The sequence below is a fragment of the Stegodyphus dumicola genome, chromosome 6 (assembly GCF_044657685.1).
Source record: "Stegodyphus dumicola isolate Sdum_Otavi_A_Nest chromosome 6, ASM4465768v1".
Lineage (NCBI taxonomy): Eukaryota > Metazoa > Arthropoda > Arachnida > Araneae > Eresidae > Stegodyphus > Stegodyphus dumicola.
The window spans coordinates 90,410,037-90,432,299 of record NC_140773.1 but is presented as its reverse complement, the minus strand read 5'-3'; the positions used below and the strand labels follow the sequence as shown (position 1 = coordinate 90,432,299).

The 22,263-nt window shown below is 31.1% G+C and overlaps 2 protein-coding genes across 2 annotated transcripts in view; both read left to right on the top strand.

Moving 5' to 3' along the window:
* LOC118186563 (oplophorus-luciferin 2-monooxygenase non-catalytic subunit-like) overlaps nt 1–5,006 on the top strand; it is a 31,650-nt gene extending 26,644 nt beyond the window's left edge. The window contains exon 3 of the mRNA XM_085818668.1: nt 4,634–5,006. Coding sequence (XP_085674794.1) covers nt 4,634–4,782 — 149 coding nt within the window. The 3' untranslated portion in view covers nt 4,783–5,006. The remainder of the gene's footprint in view (nt 1–4,633) is intronic.
* Nucleotides 5,007–5,942: 936 nt separating this feature from the next.
* LOC118186555 (oplophorus-luciferin 2-monooxygenase non-catalytic subunit-like) lies at nt 5,943–21,783 on the top strand. Its single transcript, XM_035356662.2, has 3 exons — nt 5,943–6,665; nt 11,456–11,604; nt 21,290–21,783. The coding sequence occupies exons 1-3, from the start codon at nt 6,019–6,021 to the stop codon at nt 21,430–21,432; spliced, it is 939 nt and encodes a 312-aa protein (XP_035212553.1). The 5' UTR covers nt 5,943–6,018; the 3' UTR covers nt 21,433–21,783.
* Nucleotides 21,784–22,263: the final 480 nt, after the last annotated feature.

The following is a 22,263-nucleotide window of genomic DNA, read 5'->3' as shown; positions in this document are numbered from 1 at the left end:
TTTTTCTCTCACGTTATAGATTGTATAAAAAAACATGATCTTAAATATGATTTAGATTGTTTCAGCCGATATAAGAATCGGGTTACTCGGTGGTACAGAATAAACCCTGCTGGACTGTTTTATTTCTTTGTCATTTAGTAAAAATCTTTTAATTAAAATATTTATCCTTTGGACTTCGCTTTAAACTTTATTTATAGCTAAAATGAGTAGAAAATGAAAAGCTGTCTTTAGCTGAAACGCAATTCATATAATTGATATTTTAAAAAATTGACAAGAATGCAAAATTTATGGAAGTCTAGCAGTCGAAAAATCTTAATTTTCTTGTGTGAGCACTGAAAATAACTGTAGAAGGAAAGAAGAAAATTAGGGAGAAAAGTAAGCAAAAATTTGCAGGGAAATTTGGCTGTCAGACATACCAAGATGTTCAAAAAGTTGGACGCTTTCGAATATACTTTCAGGATACTTCAAAGAATTTAGGTGTTCAAAGAGAAAACACTTGAACGTGTACACCGGCAAATACCATCAATTGAGCTTGTGTTAACAGAAAAGACAAAACGATATCATTGCAGATTAAAGTAAAGAGCGACTGGTTTTAAACTATATGGTTGTGTAAATTACGTTATAGAACATATATCGTATCATAAATGGTGAATGCCGTGATTTTCTCAGTCGAATTATTTGAAGATTCAGGAGTTTATCCAGTGATGTATGTGGATGTCACCTAAAGATGTTTTTCTTTCCTTCCTGATGAAACAGCGGCCGAGCGGTAAAGTCGCTGAACACTGGTAGTTCGGTCCGAGGTTCGAATCCCGCGAACGGGCTGGCTGCATGGGTGTTTTCGTGGTTTTCCCCATGTGTAACGTGTATGCGAGTCAGTTTCCCTTAGAAAGTCCTCCACGAAGGCATCCCTCCCCTTAGGCAGATAGCCGTAGTGTGCTTTGTCATAATAAAATAAACCAAAACCTTTTGATGAAACCAGTCTTTCCTTTCATCTCATACCTTCAAAATGTTTAGCCTCTAAAGACTGATAAAGGCTCTGACAAAATACTTCGTGAATAACTTTCTAAGGGAAACCAGCTGTCATACGCGGTACACATGAAAAAATCCACGAAAACGCCCATGCAACCAGCCCGTTTACCGGGGTTCGAACTCCGGAGTGAACTACCAGTGTTCAGCAACTTTACCGCTCGGCCGTTTGTGGGAGTGCGGCTTTATGAAATGGAAGGCGATAACTTTATTTAAAAGGATTGTCAGAAATACCAAAATGTTTCGAAAAGTTGGATACTTTTCAATATACTTTCAGAATGCTTAAAGAAAAAGAGAAGAAAAATAAATTTTTGCGTAAAATTTAGTATTCGGATTTTTTTAAATTAAAAAATTTTCAATCCTATGATATTTGATTCTTGCGATTTCAAAAATAAAATATTTGACTAAAATATGAATAACATTTTAAGAAACCAAATGTAGGATAAAATTGTGTAAAGTAATGGGCACAATGATAAAATTGTTTAAAGCAGTGTATGCAAGTCATCCTAAGTTAAAATATCTGTTATACATCTCTCTTATATATATATTTTTTTTCTGAACGGAACATTGAAAGGCGTGTAAAACTGTGCTTTTCTGTATTTTCTCTTTTAATATAGTATGCAGTTTTCAAACGCATCGTAGTCTGGGTTACAAAGTATTCTTCCGAAAGAAACGCAGTTCAAATAAATAAAATCGAATTCTGGAAAATTGATATTAATAAATATATTTAAAATGCTCAGTTCGAAGGAATAAATAGAAAATTTTAAAACAATTATCGGAAGAGGCAATGCAACACAAGCAATTAAAATAAAAGTATAAAAATTTAAAAATGACCTTAAATAATAACTATGACGAAAAATATATATAAAGCAAACTATTTGAAAAAATAAATAAATAAATAAACGCTGCACCTTTATTTACGCAATTCGAATAGGTAAATAGAAATTTTTAAAACAGTTATTCGAAAAAAAAAAAAAAAGTTCAACTTAAACAATTAAAATGAAATTCGAAAAAGAAAAAAATACTTAAAATAATAAGTTATAATTAAAAATATAATATAAAGAATATTATTTGGAAAAAAGGAACGATGGTGATTTTTTTTCCTCTCACGGGAAAGGAAACTAGGTTGCCATATATTAAGAAGTTCGCCAAGTAAAGTATTCTTGGCGCAAACTGACAAAAAAGTGCCAACATAAATTTGTGAATTTCTCCGTAAATTTCGCTCCAAATTTTACAAAATTTCATATTTAGGCGTAATTTGAGTTGTAGAATCGAAATATGTAAAACAATTGGTATGTTATTTCAGAAAAAGTCCGATTTTGTGTCAAAATACCTATGTTAGAATAGTGCTATATATAAATCTAATATATATCCTAAGTCGCGCTTTCGAGACATGAAGAACGCAATTTGAATTTTGTCAATCGGCCCAGTAGATCGGGAGATATAGGACTGTCCCATTTTTTTTTTTTTTTTTTTTTTGAGCAGTGTACATTTTTCAAAATGCACGTATACGTGTATTATTAAAGATATCAGAAAAATGCACACAAATGGATTTTACCAGTCCTGAAGAGAAAATTAAAGCTATTATACCTGGATTTAAATACAGACTGAACCGACTATGGCAACATGTATATTTAGACGACTGATGGCTTCATCGTATAAAATATAGTAGAAGGGAAAATAGATTCTTCTCTGGACTATGGCACTTGAGGTCCTTTTAGTCCTAGCAGACCATGTAATGCTATACTAATCTTAGATGACCGATGAGTTCTCTCTCTCATATAAAGTATAAAAATGAAAAATAATTTAATTCTGTTCTGTGTGTTGTTTGAAGTCTTCCCTTTAATCTCATCAGCACCTGCTTCTGGACAATTCCCAAATGTATTCTGATTCAGTGAACTTTCTGGAAAGCTCCAAGCAACCTAAATGAACACGCACCTTGATTTTGTCCAAATATTATACTCATTCAGCAGGACATATATTCTATATTCTACGATTGCTTAGAAACAGGATTTCTTGGGATCAAGTAATTTGCTAATATCGGTAACGAAGAAAAGTTGCAACTCTCTGCAACCAGTAGTAGACAGTGTCATGAACCACATTTTATGTGACTAGCTTCTAAACATCCCTTTTAGACAAAAAGTAAATACAGTGTGATTTAAACGTCATAAAGCTTTACAAAATTATAGTTAGGTGAATTTACAGCGTATGGCAATTTGCTTAGAAATGCATGAAGAAATGTTTTTTTTTAATACGAAAATGTGCTACGTATATTTTAATTGCATTTATTTTTGTCAATTAGATGGTATACTTCATTGTGCTTTTGAAAATATGGCTCTTTTCTAAAGTGACATTATTAATTGTCATCAATATGCTGATCTCTTGTGAAATATGATTATTCGCAATTTCGAGGAAAGAGGTTTTTTTTTTTTTTTTTTTTTTTTTTTTTTTTTTTTTTTTTACATTTACATTTACATGCAGGTTTGAGCATCGCTGTATACTGTTCTTTGAGAACAAACTATCACATTTATGATAAAATATATTTCCATATGAAATTCTAAAATTACCTGAATTCATGACTGCATAATGATCTTTCGGTGTTGGTGGCAATTTGAAAGGATGCTATTTGTACGGTATTCAGTAATGGTTCCTATAAACGGTTACTTCTACTATCCGTACATGTTCTTTTTACCTGATTTTATGCATTTTTTTCTTTAGTCATGTATTAATTGCATCACTCAGATACAAATTTAAAACATTTCTCGACTATGAGATAATCTTCCATAGATGATTCCAAATATGCGAAAAATTAGATGATTCCAAATATGCGAAAAAGGAAAAGTCAGATTATTCAGTTCAAAAGCCTAGGAAAATCTCAGAATATTTTGCTTTTTCTTCCAAAGAGGCTAGTTTCACAAGACCATTCTGACACGAACTGAATTTGTTACATTATGTCCTGTAATAATAAACTAATGATTCTTGATTTTATAGAAACTGCATTCGATGTGCTGGGATTAAAACTGTAAACAATCGCCCAAAGGCGTTTAGGCTTATGGCTGCTATTCTTAATAGCCCCAACACTCAGTATTTTATTCATCTCGACACGATCGAAACAAACGAAGTAAATTCCAACATTCTTATTAACCATTATTCTTTAAACATACAACTACAAAAGGTACCTACTTAGTATCTTTAATGGATTATGTCCAACTTTCTATTAATTTCTTAATAACAAACTTATTGAATAATCTTTTCTAATATTTAGTTGATAACAGAATTTTCGTAATGTAAAAAAGTTAATAAATGAATCTCAGAACACATATATTATACAAAATTAATAGTTACAGCTTCTGTTTAATAATGAAATTTATAAAGCATTAATTAAAGAAACCGTTACAAGTCTATGGATTAATTTGTACATATTGTTGATTATGCTGTGTTACAAAATTATTACATCCTGTGAGTAATTTAGGTTAATTATTTGAAATTAAAAATATAGTTAAAGTTTATGTAAATAAAAAAGTAATACAATTGAAGTTTTAAATATTAAAGGCTAACATAACAGAAAGACGTGATAAAGATAAAATATTCTGTATTTTTTTTACAGATAATCATCTTGCATGTGATTGCAGAATTTCCTGGATAATAAATACGAAATTTCCAAGAGCTACAGTGGGATTTTGTTCTGAACCACCTCACCTGGAAGGGAAGAATTTGACGAAGCTTTCGGCAAAAGACCTGTGGTGTTTCATGTAAAATGTTTATTATGAATTGGTACTTTTATACGTATCTTGAATATTGACAGAAGAAAGATAAAAGGTTTATGCAAGCATCTTGTAAATACATTAGAAAATGAAGTTTTAAATTATATAAAATGTATTTTTGTATCAAATATTTTATCAAATGTAAGAAATGTATTTTATCAATGTAATTATTTATGAAATGTACTTTTAAATTAAATAAATAATTTTTATCCTACGTATCTGAGAATGTGATTTTTTTGTTTGCTTTTTATTCTACTCTAAATTTTTCGATTTATTACATTATTATATTAATTTTATAAATTACAATGTTGTGGGTAAAAAAAGTTATTTTACATTGATTCAAATAGTATCCGGGTAAAACTTTCTACCAAGTAAAATTCGAAATAATTGATATAGGAATTAAATCAGCCTTATTTGACTATATTATAAAAGCATTATTATCACGTTATTTTTTTAAATACTTATATAGGGTGAAAAAAAATGAAAATACTATAATTTCCTCCTTTATTTCAATGATATCTGTAAAACAATTTTATATCTTTTTATTTCTCCAACAAATGTGAATTCGTCTTAATGTTTGCTTTGCAAAGTACCCGAAGCCTATCTGTCTAAAGGGATGGATACCCTTGTGTGAAACGTTCTAAGGGAACCTGGTTAGCATTCACCCGATATGTAAGGAAAACACAGATGCGGCCATCCCAAACACCAGGATTCGGACCCATTCGCCAGGATTCAAACTACCAATTTTCAGCGATTCCAAAAACTCAGTAGTGTCGTGCAAAGCTGTCATATTTAGATTACTTTTAATACTAAAATTTTACTTTTAGAAGTAAAAGGTATACTATTAATTTCGCTGTGATCAGCAGAATATATGTTGGAAATATTCTTAGTAATTTGCTGTTTCAAAATTTCGGAAAAAACATTTTGTTTTATCAGATAAGTCTATATTTTTTCTTTATTTTCAGAATATATATGCTTCCTTCGACCGAAGATGAAAAACAGTCACAAGATATTTATTTTACCAAAAAATGATAAGGAAATACATCTTTTGAAAACAGCTGCTATCTGGTGATATACTATCTGTTTTCATTCTTATCGTATTTATGTTTCAATATCTTTATTTATATGATGATAAATTCTTTCGATGCATCATTCATTGCGAATATTTGTAGCTCTTCGTATGCTATTATTTATAGTTCCTTTATTTTGATTGATGAAAATTTAAAATATGTTTTCCTCAGTATGCTTAATCATTGCGTTTTTGTCTCTAGCTCAAAGCTGCCCATCATCAGAAAATCTATATCCTTGCACTTGTAAAATGGAACATAATACAGCTGATATCATATGTTCTAGACTTGACAATGAACAAGATTTAGTTAATGCTGCCAGCGCATTAAAAATGAGAAATTATATTGAACGGTTCAAGATCGAAAACTCTAACTTCAACTTTATTCCTCATAATGCTTTCATCAATGTGAAATTCCAAGATCTAGAGCTAGAGAATTCAAACATGTTTTCTTTAACAGATACCGATGTAGCTTTCGAAGGAATGGAAGATACTTTACAAGCATTAGTAATAAGTAATTCCTCTCTTTTGAATACTTGGGATTGGTCTGTCCTGAGAAAGCTTCGGGCCCTTAGGAAAATTGAAATCAGTGGAGGGGATCTTGAAAGTGTTAATAAGGATATAGAGGAAATAAATAACGGCATGCTAATAATAGTCTTAAGCAATAATAAAATTTCTCGCATATACGATACTGCCTTTTCAAAATTCAAAAACTTACTAATTCTGGAGCTAAATAATAATTTCTTAACGGAAGTGAAAAGAGAAATAATACCTAATCCAGCTGTGTTGCTCCGCAAAATAGATTTAAGGTAAGTGCAACCCTCAGGAAGTATCAACCATTTTAGTTGTTTATGCCTTTGTATTTGCGAAACTTTTCAGTTTTATATAAGCAGCCTTAGAAATATTTTAACAAATATTTATGAATGCAACTGGAAAGATATATTTTCAGTTTATGCCTGCTAGCTTTTTAAAATGTATCTCTTCCTCAATGATTGCTAAAGCCCTTAAATAACATACTGTAAAAAATTCAATTTATTCAATATTTATTATTTACGAAGGATATCGCGTGTGATAGTTATGTAAACGTTTTCAGGAAATTTTTTTAAAAATTGGTAGCATTTATTTCTTATATATTATTAAAAAATATCATTCTAATTGCTTTAAATTTCAACGAGGACAACATTTTTAACTGAACTAGCAAATATAATTTCATAAGTTTGTTGGTTCTTTCTTTCTCATACTACGCGAGAAAAATTCAGAATTTCAGAAAAATAAGCTACAAACCTGCACGAATAAATAAATATTTTTTATCATCAAGAGGATGTTAAAGAAATATCATAACCCCTAATTTTCGCAACAGTATCAAAATCCAGAAGAAATGAAGCTGAAGAAGTAAAAAATTAATTTACCAGTTTAAACAGAGAGTAACACAAAAGTGCAATCAAAAAGACTTAAATTTATTAAGGTGCATCTTAATCAGTTTAAAGTAATTAATTGTATTCATTCTCAATGCAAATTTTAAATTCAAAGCCTTTTAAAATACATTACATTACACAGTGATCACTGCAATTATACTTTGTACTGCATTTATGTAATAAAAAAAGTAACAAAACTTAATATAATAAAATAATTTTAAAAAGAAAACTGAGAATGGTTAAGTTTACATATTCACAAGATTTTTGTCACTATCTCTGAGGTAGAGATTATAATACCGGCAACCCGATTTTAAAGCAAAATTTGCTTAAATTTGAAAAAAAAAAAAAAAAAAAAAAAATCAATATAATGCGTATATGCCTTTTTTCCATGTAAAGATATTTTAAAATCTAGAACAATGTTAAAAGAAATCTGAATGTAATATACAAATAAAATTAGGCAAGAAGTAATAAAAGAGGTATTAAATACAGCATAAATTTGCTAACAATGTGTTTAGCCTATCAGAAGATAAGGAATCTACATCTGTCAAAAATCGCAACATGTAAATAATGTCTTTGGAAGTGACAGTAAATTTTAGATACTTATTTTATTAATTGATTTGTGCATAATGAAAAATGAGTGCCTCATTTAAAATTAAACTGAAGAATTCTGACATTTTTCCAAAAATTATTGTGATATTAGTTACAGATGTAACTTCGGTAAAGAAGAAAGGGTACTTCCTATCATAGCGGCTAATCAATGAATCGCTAATCAGCCGAGATATCTTGCCGAAATCTCGCCAGGGTATTCTTATACCTTGCTACATGTTACATCTGGGTTGATTAACGATTAATTTTTGGAGGCCGCTTTAATAAGGAAGTACCGAAGAAAGTAACACAGTAGTAATAGTTTTAATTACAGTAGTAATAGTAATCCTTCAGTAATTACTCACACTAATTGAAAAAAAAAACTATAATATATCTTGAACACAGAATACATGCCTATTAAGGTTTTATATAACAGAATATTATAAACAACAACAATAATCTATATAAATAAATAAGAGTGTCCGTTTTGTTTGTCTTTCATACGATTCCACAGTTTTATTTCGGTCTTGATGAAATTTGGCACATTTGACCTTCAAAACAAGAGAAAAGTCACCTACATAAGATATTTCAAAAACCATTCCAGGGGGTGCACGTTTTATACGCATAATATTTGATGCTAATTTAACGAAATTTGGAGCAAAAACTCAGGAATTTAGAAACATTGTATTGCTACTTTGAGATATCTGTGCTTCAAAAATTCATCAAACTCTTCCAAGTGGCAGTGAATTCACTTTCGGTAAAGCATAAGATATTTAATTTTTTTTCCATATTTATTCTGTTGTTAATTAACAAACTAAACGATTTAAAAGTAATAAAAGCAGATTTATTTCAGTTATTATTAATTACTAGCTGAACTCGTAAAATGACACTGGTTTAAAATCATATGTGTAATTCACGCACATCTACATTTTTATTTCGATCATGATGAAATGTTGCTCACTTGACCTTCAAAATAAGAGGACGGTCACTGTCTACGTAAGATTTCAAAATCCCATCTCTCGGGGTCCACATTCAAGTCGTTTATATTAGAACGTTGTGCTCACGATGTCCATCACGATGCCATCCGTTTCATCGTTGTTGCATTCACACTTATAACGAAAATACCAAAAAATCAGAACTACGCCGAGACTACCCGTCAACGGTTGTTGTGCACAGGTTCTTAGTATATGTGTATAAACCTTAATAATAATTAGACACAGTGAGTGTACTACTAGAATATCTGTTTACAATTTCAATATTTATAGAAAAAGAAATAAATCTTATCTACTTGGATTCTCCACATGCTTTTTGACGAATAAACAATTTTATTAATACTTGACATCAGCATTTTCACAGTTTCTTTGAAGTAAAGCAGGAACTAGTAGTTTGAAGTAAAGCAGGAACTAATCAGAATAAACGTGAAAAACAATTATTTTATGAAATTATGTACAAAACTAACTGGATGTTTTGAAGAGAACTTAAAGGACAAAAATAAGAAATTATCCCATTTTAAATCTTAATTGAAGTCAGAAGGTTGCATGCACGAGGGTAAAAAGTCATATTCTGACCCAATATCGTCATTGGATAGACACTTTATTTTCTTTAAAATGCTGTGAATTTTTAATAGCGGAACATCGAGAATATCTGGTCTGAAATATATACAGAGATATCTGCATAATACTACAGAGATATCTGTAGTACTGATATTCCAGACTGTACTGATATACAGTCTAGAATATCAGTACTACAGAGATGCATACTTTTCCTCGAATACTTAATATACTTACCCTACAACCTTCCAACAATAACAAAAAAGTGAAAACCCGAAATGATATAGAACTAGCTGGAAGAAATAAAATCTCATTGAAAAGTTATGCACATTTAAAGTCTCATTTAAAATCTAGATTCATCATGCACAGGCCTAAGCTAAGTTTTGGCAATTCAAATGATGGAAACACGGCAAGATGCTTTTACGCTCACAGTGTTCAGAATTTTAATAGTAATTTCGAGCAATCAGAGAATATAATCATTCTGTTGTTAGGTATTTGGTAGAAAATGATTCCTTGGTACTATATTTATTTGAGAAATAATACATAATATTTGAATCCATATGAGTGCTAATTATTTAATATTCTAAATTAGTAATCTTATGTATTATTACACAAATTTACTATGCCTTCATAGCATCAAATAGAAGACACACTATTCAGTGCATTTGCATTCAAGGATGCTATTATACTGTATTTCTTTCTCTGCTTCTATATACCTATGAGGACAAGCCTGCTAATGTCGAACAATGTTTTATCTCCCGTGGCATACTCACTCGGTTATAACATAAACCTATCTCACGGAGATAAATGAAGGTGAAAAAAATTTTAACTTCGTCTTTTAAGGGAAGAGAAAATTCAGAGTAGAAACTTTTCGTCTCTAACACTAGCCATCCACAATACACAAGTTTTTATACATTGGGCTAAAATAATATACTCCGTTTAGTTGTGAGTGGAATAACTAACAGAGCAAGCTCAGAAGTTGGGAAATAGAAATTAAAATATATGTATCCCAAATGAATTTCCAGAAAATATTCCCCAGAAAATTGCAATGAAAATATTTCAAAATTGCTTTTAATGAACTTTGATTCTATTACAACTAATAAAAAGAATCTATCTAAAATAAAATTCGGAAATTTGCAGAAAGAAACTGCAGATTGATTGGCACCTCTATCTTTAGAAAACAAGCACCAGAATAGTAACAGTAGGGATGAAGGTGATAAAAGTCGATTTTTTTTTCGAATAAACTTCTGTTTTATTCTAAGCAGATACTATGTGAAACGCTACCTAATAGACTTTTTTATTTAAATATTTAGTTTATATAGGTATTTAATAATCAAAATGAAGAAAATGACTTATTTTTTCCAGATAGAAGATATGTAATAACTACGTACTTCCGTATTCTATTATGTAATAACTATTATTAGAAATGTTATTGTATATATGTATGTATAAATAACTAAACATTTGAAAATCCGTCATTTTCTTTATTTATACGTAAATGTCATTCAGATAATTTTAGTTCCTTTAATTAATATTTTAATGTGTCTAGGATCGACTTTGGGGATCTCTTGCCTACCTATGCGTTGCTGCGACTACCTAAACAGCAAAAATAGAAAATGAGTTTATTGCTTTCTGATAAGTCGCAAATTCCAACTTGTCCACAAAGTGAATACTTATAAAAGAACACAAACTGATCTCAAACCCAACCATAGAATGGGAATTTCTCAAAGTGTAAGCAATGGTATCCTATAAAATAGTTTCTGTCATCTTCGATTTAATAATGAATCGCATGTTAATGCAAACAGTATTTGCTATGAAAATGGAACTTGGCTATTTCTGAATGTATTTAAAGACCATAACGTAAATTGATGCTGACGTAAATTGATGTCGTAGGTGTAATGAACACCTACGACATCAATTTACGTCATAAAACACGCTACTGTCAGAGAATTAGAAAAAGTGCATAAATGTTCGAGCATTTAAGAAATTATTTTTGTAACGAATAGTGAATGTAATGATAATTGATACTAATTAAATTTCTGCTTTCAGTTACAACGAAATAAAGAATTTTCCTGAAGACATGTTTGAAAATATACCAAATTTAGAATGGCTCAATATCAGCTGGAACAAGATTTTAACATTAAATGAAAGAACATTCTCACCCGTTTGGCAAAAGCTAAAGAATTTCGAAGCTCTAGGTAAGTGAGTGCAACTGAATTTCAAATCTTTGAAGTGAATAAATACAAAATTTCATTTGGTTTGGATATATTCTATAACATTGTTTAGAATGTTGATAGGTATGTTCATTTTCTTCTATGACAATATTAAAATTATGAAGTCAAATTATTTAAAATAATTAATAACCTACTCCATACGACTGAAAATTACTCTTCCAAATGATTAGAAATTACATTACTACAGGTGCTATCCTCAGTCATACGTAACGTCTTAACTTTTTAAGTCGCGTCGCATCATTTCTGAATAAGATTGTGAGTAATATAAGCAAACTAATCTACACGCAAATAAAATAAAATAACTTCTTTTTCATAAAAGACTCTTCTATTTAAAACGGGTAAAATAATTAAAGAAGTAAAAAGACAAAAATAGCTTTAAATAGAATTTAATACAAAGAAGCGATCAAATAAGCGATAAACATTTTACTGATGAATTCAGATAATTCTAGTTTAAGATATATTTTTTTCTGCCGAAGGGAGATTCAAGTCTTTGAAGCACTTTTTTTTTTCAACCAAAGGGAAACTAGAAATTATAGGGAGATTCAAGTCTTTGCAGCACCTTTTTTTTTTCAGCGAAAGGGAAACGAGAAATTATTTAACTATTTGATGAAACTTTTAATTTCGAGTTTCAAGCAGTCATTAATGAAGCTCTGTTCCCTGTGCTGGAAGAAAGAGTTTTCTCAACTCGCTGACACTTTTCTTTTTTAACTTATTAGGTGCTTCACCATTATGCACCGTGCGGCAAGGGAGGGATGCCGCCTGAGGAACTTTTTTAAGGGAAACACTCTCGTATGCCCGTTATGAATGGCGAAAACCACGAAGACGCCCATGCCACTAGCCTTTAGCCAGGACTCGAGCTCTGGGCCATCTTCATCTGTTTTCGTGGGCACTGCCGTAAAGATTTTGATACTTGATTCAATAATGTATGTATGTCAAGATAATTTTTCACCCATGGTGTAACAAAATGAATAAGATTTTATCCATTGTGTGACAAAAAAAAAAAAAAAAAAAAAAAGAATAAGGTTTTATCCATTGTGTAACAAAAAAAAAAAGATCTTATCCATGGTGTAAGAGAAAAGGATATTGCATCTATAGTGTAACGTTGTTGCAAGGAGTCTCGCTTGTCTGGTATCACAGCAATCCCACGAACTTCCTCGTGGCAAGGAGGTAAAATTGCGCCTGTCGTTGGCCAGAGCTTTGTGTACCATACAGGTCACAGTACGACTTTGCTCTGTTCCGTCGCCAATTTTCAAGAAGAGCAGACGGGTCCAAAGTTCTCCCACCTTTCTTCCTCTATCACCAACCTCTCGAAAGGACTTCCGGCTCGCTGCATATTTAGAGTGTCCCATGCTTCACAGACACTATTCCAGAGTATTCAGCCTTTTTATGCCTACCGCCCACTTTGTAGGTAGTAAAATTTCTATACCGCACACCCCTTCATAGTAACTCAATATAGCGCAACTGCAAAGCAATTTTTAAAATTAGATTTAGTAAAAACTAAACGTATTTAAATATATGCATTTATTTATACTATAAGTTACGGAATTAAGCCTTTAAATATACAGAAAATTGTGTGTACTCAAACTGCGCTAATGAAAATCCCCCCCCCCGGGTCGAGGTATAGTCCAACTGCGCCAATCAAAATTTCTTCCCCCTGCTGCCTACAGGGTTACAATTTAACTTTTCGAAGCCAATTGTAGCCAAGAGGAAAAAAATAAATAAATAGAATTGCATATGACAAGAATAAGTAAAAAATATCTAACAAGCAGGCTAATTACTTGAATAACAGTAATAAATGCGAGAGCTAACAAAAAAAATAAAAGGTATTGGTAAACATACATATTAGCATTACAAACATCTTTCATTTATTATAATAATATCATAAATTAAATAATTATAAAGCATACAAATTATATTTTAAATAAATTACATGAATAATAGTCAAGATGTCTGAACTAGACTGGAAAATTTGATAGAGTTCACTAGCGTGCCAAAAATTATTCCGTATTAAAGTGCGTTAAAGTGTGCTAAAAATATTTTTTGTTAATTAAAGTAATCATGTATATGTTTGCAGAAATTAAATTTAGTTAAATTCAAAAAATGCTTAACATGAAATCTATTATAACAACATTACTATGCATTTGGAACACTGACATATAAATTGTAAATAAATTTAAATTATTATGATAAGAAGATTTTTCTAAAATTTATCTGGAAGAAAGAAATTAGATAAACAATACTGAAAATTAATATAATCAATCAGGCCTCTCAATAAATAAAAATTAACTTTTATAACCAAAAATTAAAAATTGGGATGCAAAAGTTTGATTAATATACTTGGAAATATCTGAACATATAATTAATTAGAAATGTATAATTCAATTAATAACAAGCTAATTAACAGTAACATTAAGCTTAATTTCATTCAGTCTAAAACAAGCAATCAATCAGGAGCTCCGCATAACTTGTGAAACAAGTGAATAATGTACTGATAGCCAACACGAATTAAAATACAGTGGTTAAAAATATAACTACTTGTCAGAAGGTATGCAAAGTTGCCATGGCTAGAAAAAATTGAATGATTATAGAAAACTCATAGTTAAGCGCTACAGTGGGAAAAGAAAATTCTGGAATAAACATGTTAAGAAAATTAGATGGAGAAATAATCCTTAATTTATTGATATCCATATAAACTCTATGCTTTTGGAAAAATGTTACATATAATTTGCACCGAGGTATCAATCACCGAAACCAAGTTAATTTCTTTTCTTATTTTTTCTTATTAGAGGGATTTGTAAAAAGATATGCTAAGGTAAAGGTGAAAATTTTTGCAATATTTTTAAGGATAAATTTAAAAAGTATTTTTACTTCATGAACTGAAATTTTTACGCTACATTTTTACACAGTAAATAAGTACAAAAAAAATCAAGAGCTGGGGGATCACTAGGACTAGAAACTCGGGTCGAACTACCAATGTTTAGTGACTTTTCTGCTTGATCATAAGACCTTTTGAAATTAGGCTGAACAATAAATATATTAAAGAAAATAGAAGATACAGCACACGTAAGAACAAAAGTGGGCTGTATTAGAGATTTATATGTTTGGTGAATGAGTTAAACTTACCTGTATGCCATTATGAAATATTAGGAATGTAGCATAAAAGCATGAGTGAAGAAGGCAATGGCAATCTAAATCATTGTAATCTAAATGTATAACATTATTAGTATCTGCTATTAATTTCAATACTGCTGAAAAAATTATAAATGAATTATATTATAAATCACATGAACTCGTTGCATTATAAATTACAACAGTTAGAGATATTATTAGCGTGATTTAGCGACCATCTTTGTTAACAAATAATTTTAAGTAATTAATTTTACAAATAATTCGGCCTGAAACTAGGTTAGAAAATAAGCTACATGCTGAAGATTAAGCTTTGCCAAGGTGTTAAAAATACCTTCAGTTAACTAGAGTTGTGATGCAAGAATTTGTAAAAATTATCATTTAAATATAATTTGGCATAAATACAATACAAAATATATAAATTCTACATACATGAAAACTTGAGTACAATGCAACAATATGTGAAAAAGGAATGTATCAAAAGGAAACTGAAAATCTCTGGATATGAATATAAGGGAGTTTGAATTTTTTTTTTTTTTTTTTTTTTTTTTTGTTTTTGTGTTTGTTTTTGTTTTTTGTTAATTATGAAAATTCTGCTGACGCTCATAATTATTAATTTATTAATTAAATGTGTATTAGAAATTAAATGTATGCCAAAGTACATCAGGTGGAAAACAGAATAAATATTTAAACGTTTCTAGTATTAAAATATGGAATTTGTTAAATAACCTTAAAATAACTTCAATGAGTAAAAATTGAAAGCTTAATACGGGAATATATTGCAATAATATTAGTGTGAATTTATAACGACTTAAGAAGTCCAATTTTTAGATTTAATAAAGAGAATTTTTTTAATTAAATTAGAACTGTTTACCTAAAATGATAAATTTGAAAGTTAAAACCATTCTGCTATCTAAGAAGATTTTTTAATATTTATCTAGACAAGAAACTTATTTGAGGTGAGCTACAAAACCGATATTTGATAGGTTGATTATGTATCAGTTTTGTGTATGTCATTAATTTAGTTTTGTGTATGTTCGATCAGTTTTACTATTCAAAACTGATATATATATATATATATATATATATATATATATATATATACATATATATTATTATTATTTTAACAAGCATGTATATACGTAAAAAAGCAAATTTAAAGTTAAAATAATTAAAAAAATGTGCAAACATATAAAAGATTTAATTTTCGAACTAATCTACAATATCCTTTAAATTTAGAAAAAATAAGCAAATCAAGTGTAAAACCAAACCATAAAAATAAATTCACCTATAGCAAATTAAAATTAATCTATTTTTTTTTTTTTTAATGCATAAGTGAATGATTGTTGAGCAGGCAGGAGACAGACTTATCAAGGGGAAGTTGCCTCCAAACCTAACTCTTCAATCATTCAATTCGTGTTTCGTCATTCATGCAGGCAAGGGTAAAAGTCAAAACCAAAAGTGAATACATAGTAAAGAATGTCCAAAAAGAAATACTAATAAAGTGGTACCTTAAGAAATTAATATATATATATATATATATATATATCAGTGACTAAAATCTACAACTTGGAAAGCTTTTAATTCTTACAGAGAATAAAAAAGATCTGGCTCATCCTTCCTTTAAGCATAATAAAACTTTAAAATGAGTGTAAAAGAAATTTATTTTTACTTTAGCACACGTCAGACTTTAAATTAATATTTGTTTTGCATGCACACGTTTTACAATATTGATAAACGAAAATAAAGGCTTGCAGTCTCAATAGAATGTCCCATTAATGGCGATAAATGACTTTTTGTAGCACCCAATCTTCTTGGGAAAGAAATAGGGGACAAGAAACGTCGCGCAGTTCGTGGATTAGACAAGAGAGGGACGGGGATCTTCAATCAAATTTAGCGCAGTTCGCACCCTACCAGAAAATTCTTTAACAAACAATAAAGTTATAAAATGTACGGAAACAAGAGAGCACTGCGCGAAAGAGAATGGTCAAGTTCAGAACCATATTTTAAGGGGTGTAATCAATAGATCAGTGCATGCCTTTATCTTTTTATCGGACAAAAACCTCCATCACCTACCGTGAAAACGTAAATCGCCCTCTAGTGGGTGGTAGGGACCAGGTAGACTATCCCTCTACTATACATTTAAAAACATCCATGCCTTCTCCAGGATTCGAAACTGGGCCCTTCTGTACGGCAGCCAGAATCACTTACTACTATCCCGGTTGGGCGGCTAAAGTGACATTATTAAACAGAGTTCAGGAATTTGCTAAGTATTGTGCTGAGTAAACTGTTGAACCTCGACTTGGAAACTTGATTTAAGGATGCTATCATCAGGAAGTTTTGTCAAACATTGCAAGCATATTTCTCTCACTGAAAAATACAGAAGGTTCATAATTTATCAGTTGCATAACTGGAATTCAATATTTTTTAACAAAAATGTGCATTCGGTTTCCATTATTTTCCTTGTCTTCAATTAACACCTGAAAAAAATAAAAAATGGTACAGATGGTGTTCTACAAAATAAAACGTTTTATTCCATTTTTATATTTATCCTAAAGTTTCTGATAAGAAAATAAAAAAAGGATTTCTAAAATAGTTTTACCACATGAGGTATTATTTTTATTAAAACTAAGTTCTCCTAGTTAATACAAAATAGCCTCAAATATTTAGCAATACATCATAAATTTTTTACAATACATTATTTGAGGATACTTTATCATGAGGATTAATTAAGATATTTCGTAACTACCAAGGAGTATAATGAAGAAAATGTTTGAGAACCAACGATGTACAATATCAATATTTAAGGAAATGAAAATCGACTTATTTTTTAGCACAGCTGCACGGAATTTAATTATCTAAAATGTTAAAATCATCGACCGATTTAAACCTCCGTACAGATACGGAGAAATACTATGCGACTTGCGCGCCATCCTAAATCTTACAGTAAAGTAACACCAACTAGGGAAAGGAAATGGATTAATTAGCATATACAAATCATACACACTTTACTGTATGTGTAATTACGAATTAATATAACAAGTCATATTTTATTTAAGATGTACTATTTTGTAGCATCTTTTTTTATCATGTATTTACACATTTAAAAAAGGTGTTTTCTCCATGTTTTCCGCATACCTTCTTAGTATATGCGGAAGCACGCTCGGGAGTTCGAAACGTGGTGCGGGCATTTCACACTTTCATGTTTCGATACAGATATAACCTAATGACTTTACAATGGAGCCCGAACTAAAAGGATGAACGATAATTCGTCACCACCAGGATTGGATTTAGCAATTGGATTTCCTAATCCCGCAATTGGATTTCCTAATCTAATAATAATAATCGTAGTAATAATTACTACTCCCAGTCGCTCTTTGAAATAGACGGTATGTGAGGTATTGTGGTATAACTGGAAGCATGCTCGACGCGTATTCGGGAGCTCCGGAGTTCGAGTCCCGGCGAGATCATTTCACATTTTTCACGTCTCCTCCTTCAAAAGACCTGATGACTCTACATAACGCTCGAACCAAAGGAAAAAAAAAAAAGAAAAGATCCTGGACGATAATTCGTCACCGCTAGGATTTGGGAATTGGATCTACTAATCCCCAGTCGCCTTTGGAAAAGGAGGAGTATATGAGGTATTTTCTCTCTTCTTTTCCACATCCCTGCTTGGTGCAACTAGAAAATGTTCGACGCATATTCGGGAGGTCTGGGGTTCGAATCCCGGCGAGGGTATTGCACTTGTTCACGTTCCTTTGTCGAATATAAATTAATGGCTCTAAGTACTGACACACCAGACTAGTGGATTAGCCGCTCATTATCTCTTTAACAGAGGTATCAGGTCAAATCTGCTGTAGAAAATTATATTAATTTAAATTAATATTGGCGGCATAAAATTTTGAATACTTTACCTCTGACCAGACAGCTTTGCTGACCTCGCCAACATTTTTTATTGCATTTTAAACTATAAAAAATAATGCAATATAAACAATATTTTTAGAAATAATTTGATATATATAAATAAATTTAAAGCAAGTGACATAGCGTAATGAAAATGACATTATATTATACTACTTCATGATAATATTACATATCAAAACAATAATAACAAAACTTTTATTTAATTCATATAGAAATTAATTGCAATGTTTGTCTGTTGTCATAAATATATTTCATAAAGTCCATTAAAGCTCTACATCATCTCTCCAGATGTGTTTATAAAGGTATAGGTAGTAATGTTTGTCTCTAGGAATGTTGCTCATCGATCTTTCAATCCATCACACTCTACCATAGTATGCTGGACTTCTGCGTTTCTCCATCCCCATAGGTATTTAGCATTTTTAAAATGAAATCGGTTTAAATATTTTAGGAAAGCACCATGCCCGATATTATTTATATACATATATAAGCGGCTAAAGTGTGTGTCGCCGATAGTTTATTGTTGATACTCGGAAAAATGAGCGCGGAAATCAACGTTTCCGCAGTTTTTAATTAATATCTCGCCCGATTAATGTCATACGAAGATGAGAATGGTATCGATGGACTTGGAGAATTTTTCGGAATCCGAGGATACGCGTTTCGAATTTCAACTCAGCGCCGTTCCGTAGATATTCGAGAAAAAAGAATTTCGCACGTAGCCAAATCCCTCTTATAGGAAAAACCCAAGAAAGAAAATGGAAAATGTAGGGAAAACGTAGGGGAAAATTAGTTTTAAATTAATATCTGGGATATTTAAAGCCTTACGAAGACGCAAATGGTCAAAATGGCGTGCCACGGAACTGCGGTATCCAACGGGGTGCTTCGTTAAGCCGGGAGCCAGCCGTTTCGGAGGAGATGATGTTACTTCACCCCATATATATATGCGGCTTAAGTGTCTGTTTGTCGCCGAGAGTTTATTGGTTGCTTGCGTAACTGTACTAGCTAATGGGGTGAAGTTGCCGTTTCAATTGAGACGTAGACAGTTTCCTCTAAAACTTGCCTTTGGACCATCCATAAGTCTCAGGGCCAAACGCTTAAGCGTGCTGGCATTTTTTTTTTTTTTTTTTCTGAGCCTGCATTTGGACACGGTCAACTTTATGTTGCCTGTTCAAGAGTTCGTGAAAGAACGGACGTAAAATAAAAAATAATGGATGGTCCTCTGCAAGGCGAGCTTAAAAATGGTGGAAAGATTTACATAAGAAACGTTGTGTACAGTGATCTTTGACATGTGAATTAACATTTTATTATTTAAATCACCTTTATTTATTGAGCTAGGGCTGGCTCTTAATAAATGTACCGCCAGTGGTTTCCTTCATTGCACTCTGCTTTAAGCAATTAAGCAAGTAGAAGGGGAAAACCTCGTGGGTCAGTAAGCAAAGGGGCTTCCTCGCCGCCTGCCCTGGGTAATTCAGTTTGAATTAGCAGACACCTTTGCACAAATCATTTTAATTGCAATTTATAATATCTAGAACAGCGGTCATTTTGTATAACCGCCGGGCTTTCTAGTCTGATATAAGCAGAAGTCTAAAACAGAATCTTTTAACACTTACCTTTAGCAAAAAGAGATGTGTTATTTAGCTGATCTCTGATTTTTCCACTTTGTTTGCCATACTTTAAGAAATTCTTTCTTGAAAATAGCGAATTTTGATCTCTATTCTTGTTCCATTTGGTATCGTTTGTCCCTATGTTCGTTACCATGGATTCCAATATATCCTCCAATACAATATAAACTTATCTTCATCTTTCGAAATAGACGTTTGATTTCATTTACAGGTCCAATGGCCACGAAGAACCGCTGCAGTACATTTTAAGACAGTCGTTCATATGAAAAGATTTTTATTCCTTTTTTTTCGTATTCTTTCATTTTTTATCCATAATAATGCTTGTTAAATAGCAGTCAATTCAGCATAAAATACCGGGCACCTATATAGGTAATATTTTACACTTGTTTATAAATTCCATTTCAATATCCCTTTTATGCCCACTTGTATCTCTCTATACTGGTCTATTATTAAATTATGCATTAATGGAAATCCATATCGAATATATATAACTGTTTATTGACTTATTCTGTAGATTTAGATCATATTTGTCTGAGGTTCTCAATATAGAGCCTGTTCTACTATATATTTTGCATTGATGCTTAAATCGGTCGATGATGCGTAGGTCGAGATTATTTGTTTGTCTCTGACCGATCTAGTACCCTAGAATTCCAACTAGATGAAAGTAGTAGCCGATTTTAATCCTCAGATGAAGAAACCGTCGGTCCTCACCAAGACGCTCGAGAACTATGCAGAATTAAGGAAAGAGTTAAGATATAAGAACTAAAATTCGCTATAAATACTTGCGCTATTCAAATTCATACTTCAAAGAATCGTATTTCTTATTATATTTTATCGCATCCCCCCCCTCAGGATTCGTACACTATTACCAGTAACATATTAGAGGACTCGTATTTTAACACGTGACAATATTTAATCAATTTATATTTGTAAAGTATTTATAAATTATTTGCAATCAGATATAAAATTCTCTTTTTCAGGAAATGAATTGCGATGTGACTGCAGAATGGCTTGGATTCTAAATTTAACTTACCCGAAAACTCTGAAAGCTGAATGCGCAGAGCCTAAAGCAGTAAGAGGGCACAATATAGAGACTCTCACAGCAAAGACTCTTTGGTGTTAATAAGACAAAGAAATGTGATTATAACACATTTTGCGAGATATTTGTCTTCTTTCTAACCACATACATTTCATATTTTTAGTTTCGATAAAATTGCATGAATAGATGTTGTTGCCAGTCAGTGTAAATATGATGCTTCATTTTTTCTTCGATATATAAAAGCGTGTTCCAGTCACTTGAAAATAATTTCAACTGGACTTCTTATCGACATTTTGCAAAAAATATTTTTATACCATGAGTAAACAGAACAGTTTTCGGTACCCTATTGTAATCAAGAGATGAACTGTAAAATGTTGTGATGTCTATATTTGTATGTAATTTTATGAAATAAAAGTTTCTATGTTTGAACTGCTACTAGTAGACTAAATCTTATGGACAATTTGGCAGCCTGATATATGATGATACACTTGGCGACAAGTACACAGAAAACGAAATTTAATTTAATCTTTTGATACTTTGTTCTTCTTACACCAAAATAATCTGATTGCATAACTTTTAACTCTATTTCATGAATACATTATCACCTGTTTAGAAACATTACATAATGGTGAAGGGGAAATCTCTCTCTCTCTATATATATATACATATATACGATGATTCCAAATTCATGGTACGAACTTGGAGGGGATGTACAGTAGAAAGATACGAATAATATTCACATAAGAAACCTCAGATGGCAATCCATTTATTTAGTCATATATAGAACGAAAAATGCATTTACAATAAGAAAATTTGAAGATAAGATTGAGATCAATCTCGTGCGAATTGCTTCATACGAAGAACAGCACCAATAGAACCTTTTATCACTCATTTAAAAAGATCTTGCTTCAAACT